Below are 3078 nucleotides of genomic sequence, written 5' to 3' on the forward strand. Positions count from 1 at the left end.
CACGGGCCCAGCCGCTCCGCGGCACGCGGGATCCTCCCGGACCGGGGCACGAACCGCGTCCCCCGCATCGGCAGGTGGACTCTCAACCACTACGCCACCAGGGAAGCCCTGAACCCCTAGTTTTTAATATAAGAGAAATTGGAACAAAATCAGAAAAACACAAACATAATGTAGATGATTTTTTTCCCCTGTATTTAGAATATAGTTTCATTTCTAGGCCATACTAAAGAGAACCGTTTATTTGGGTCTCTGCCACTGAGGGTGTTAAAACTGGAGAGATGACTTAAGTGACGTTTTTGCTGGCTCTCTATTTATCACAACACGGTTTAACTGGAGTGAATTTGGTATTGGGTAGTAGCAATCAGAGTAAACGATTCGAGGGAACATTGCAGGTAGCTCCAGGCAGCTGGGCTAGAAACTGGCCCCTTTCCTCTCGAAGTTCCTTTGTCAGAGCCCACCTTGTAGATGGAGAGCCCTGCGGAAATGATTCAGCATCAAGGTTTCCATTAGTTAGGGTACTTGCTGAAGAGCAGAGATTCTTGACTCTGAGGGTCATGGAAAGTTTTGAAAGTATGTATAACACTTTTGTGTGCATGTTTGTGGATGGAGGAGCCAAAGCTTTCATTAGAGTTTTCTGAAAGACTCATGATTTAAATGGATAACAGCCAAAGCTAGAAAGTGCTGCAGAGCTTTCATTTTTCTCGGAAGAATGGTGTTTAACAATTAAGTTTTCTTTTATAAGACTTAACACAGTCTCTTTGCCAGTTGAAATCCATTCCCCCCAAAAGTATCTTTAAATGTATTACTCAGAAAATGAACCCTAAGAAGATTGGCTTTTTCTATGAGTACAGTTTCTTATCTAAACATATTTCCATTTGCATTAGAGACGCATGTCAGGCAGATACCTAGTTCCCCCTAGGTATTTTTTTCGAAGCATTCAATGGCCTCGATGGGTTGAATTCTTCTAATACAAAAATCAATAGGGTGCTACTGTGGGTTGGCGTGTCTTGTAAAAGAAAGGATTAAAAAATTTTTTTGACTTGTGGATAGAATGCTTTATTAACAATAGGATTGTTGCTTTTAACTTTGTAATGAAGTTCAACAGCTTTCTGGGTTTAGAGTGTATATATGGATGGATGGATGATTTTGTTTATAACCATACAGTCCCTTGCGTTTTTCCCTTGTTCCCCTCCTAGGTTCCTGGGACACCCTGCAGCGAAGATTCTCTATGCGTATAACCCTAGCAGGGAGAGCGAGGTCGTGGTGAATTCCGTGTTTACAGCTGCGGGACATTTCCATGTGCCTCCCGTTCACTGCAGGGTGAGTGTGGACGCGTCTTGGAAGCTGTGCTGTGGCGGGCTGCCAGCTTTTCTTGCTTTCTTTGCCTGTAGTTTTTTCACTTTCTGTTGCCTGTCTCCCCTTTTTTCTGCTACCCAGACACTTTCCTTCTATGTGTTTGCTTTAGCATTTATTTTTTCAGTTGTTCAGATTCATAATTTTGGTGGCTCTTGATTATCTATGTGGAAAAAAAAAGTTTAATGAATTTAAACTAGGTAGTAATGCGTGTGTATTCAATACGACTTTTTCATACTTAAAGAACCTTAATATTACTTGTCTCGTAATGACTACCAGTGCTGAAGCATTTAGTAACTACTACAAGTTTACAGTGGTGATCTCTTCACCTGGCGAGCGTGCTAGGATGGTTAGGACTCTTTTCTAAATACAGGCCTAAGCGGGGGTGAGTGGTTCCTTGTGAAGCTAATATACACCATAACACAGAGCTCAAAACCCTGATCTTCTAATAGTTTTAATTTAATTTTTTCAAAAATTTATTTATTTTTTTGGCTGTGTCGGGTCTTCATCGTGACAAGCAGACTCTTCGTCGCGGTGCGCAGGCTCTTTGTTGCGGAGCGCGGGCTTCCCTCTGGTTGCGGTGCGCGGGCTCAGTAGTTGTGGTGCGTGGGATTAGTTGCCCCGTGACATGTGGGATCTTAGTTCCCCGACCAGGGATTGAACCCGCGTCCCCTGCATTGGAAGGCGGATTCTTTACCACCGGACCATCAGGGAAGTCCCTAATAGTCTTAATTTTAGTAATTCAATTTAACTTTAATTTTTAAATTTTTAAAAGGTCTTTAACTTTTAATGAAGATCCAGGTTACTACTAGAGTTTATTTTCCTTACTATCCCCATTTTTTTTTAATACCGGGACTGAGGAAGTGGAGTAAGGGGGAGCCCAGTACTTTGATCATGACAGTCTGTCCAGATAAACGCTGTCCCTGGCTTTTACTAAGTAGCAACATGTTGGTACACCGGTGGTTCTCTTTACTTAAGTGGAGGTGGAAGTGTGTTAGGCACAGGCCCTTGAACACATGGGGGAGGAAGAGGAGGGTAAAGGAAAGGTATGAGGCACATGGCTCCACTCGGGGTGAAAGCTGTCTTGCCCTAAGTCCACGGTGTGTTCTTTGATATTTTCTCTTAGATTGTTGGATATTGATCTGTTTGGACATTCTCGGGGATTCATGATATGCATAAATCAAGGGTGCAAGAATACGCAAATATCTGTTAACAGGAATTGTCAAGAAGAAAGTCTGTGAAAGACAGTTTGTCAAAGAGGGGCCATTCCAAGTGGCTAATGAGGTAGCTTTCTTTCAGGTAATTCCAGCAATGGGGAAAACGTCCTTCAGAATTATTTTCTTACCTACTGAAGAAGGAAGCATTGAAAGTTCTTTATTTATTAATACCTCCTCACATGGAGTTCTTTCTTATCATGTAAGTAGCTTTTTCCATTGGTCATATAATTTGGCTGTTGACGTAATGAAGGAGTTTGGATGTTAAAGAAAAGCCTTTTGGAAATGTTGCCACCTAGTTTATGTCATTCAAGTATAAGGCTGCTTAGTTGATGTCCAGCTAACCAGCCCTCCTCCTTCCTCTGCCTCACGGGCCGGGTGGCCATCTTTCGTGCAAAGTGCACGGCTGGAATGCACCTTGGATCTCGAAAGGGTATCAGAACAAAACAGAGAAATCTATCGGACGGTTTTCTAGTATAAAATATAATGGGGTTTCAAAACTCACGACGCT

At 42.5% G+C, this 3078-nt stretch overlaps 1 protein-coding gene across 1 annotated transcript in view; it reads left to right on the forward strand.

The window, feature by feature from the left end:
- TMEM131L (transmembrane 131 like) overlaps positions 1-3078 on the forward strand; it is a 170769-nt gene that overhangs the window by 78819 nt on the left and 88872 nt on the right. Inside the window, exons 5-6 of the mRNA XM_007466718.1 lie at positions 1197-1320; positions 2653-2769. Of these exons, the coding sequence (XP_007466780.1) occupies positions 1197-1320; positions 2653-2769 (241 nt within the window). The remainder of the gene's footprint in view (positions 1-1196; positions 1321-2652; positions 2770-3078) is intronic.

Source organism: Lipotes vexillifer, unplaced genomic scaffold (genome assembly GCF_000442215.2).
Source record: "Lipotes vexillifer unplaced genomic scaffold, Lipotes_vexillifer_v1.1 scaffold498, whole genome shotgun sequence".
Lineage (NCBI taxonomy): Eukaryota > Metazoa > Chordata > Mammalia > Artiodactyla > Lipotidae > Lipotes > Lipotes vexillifer.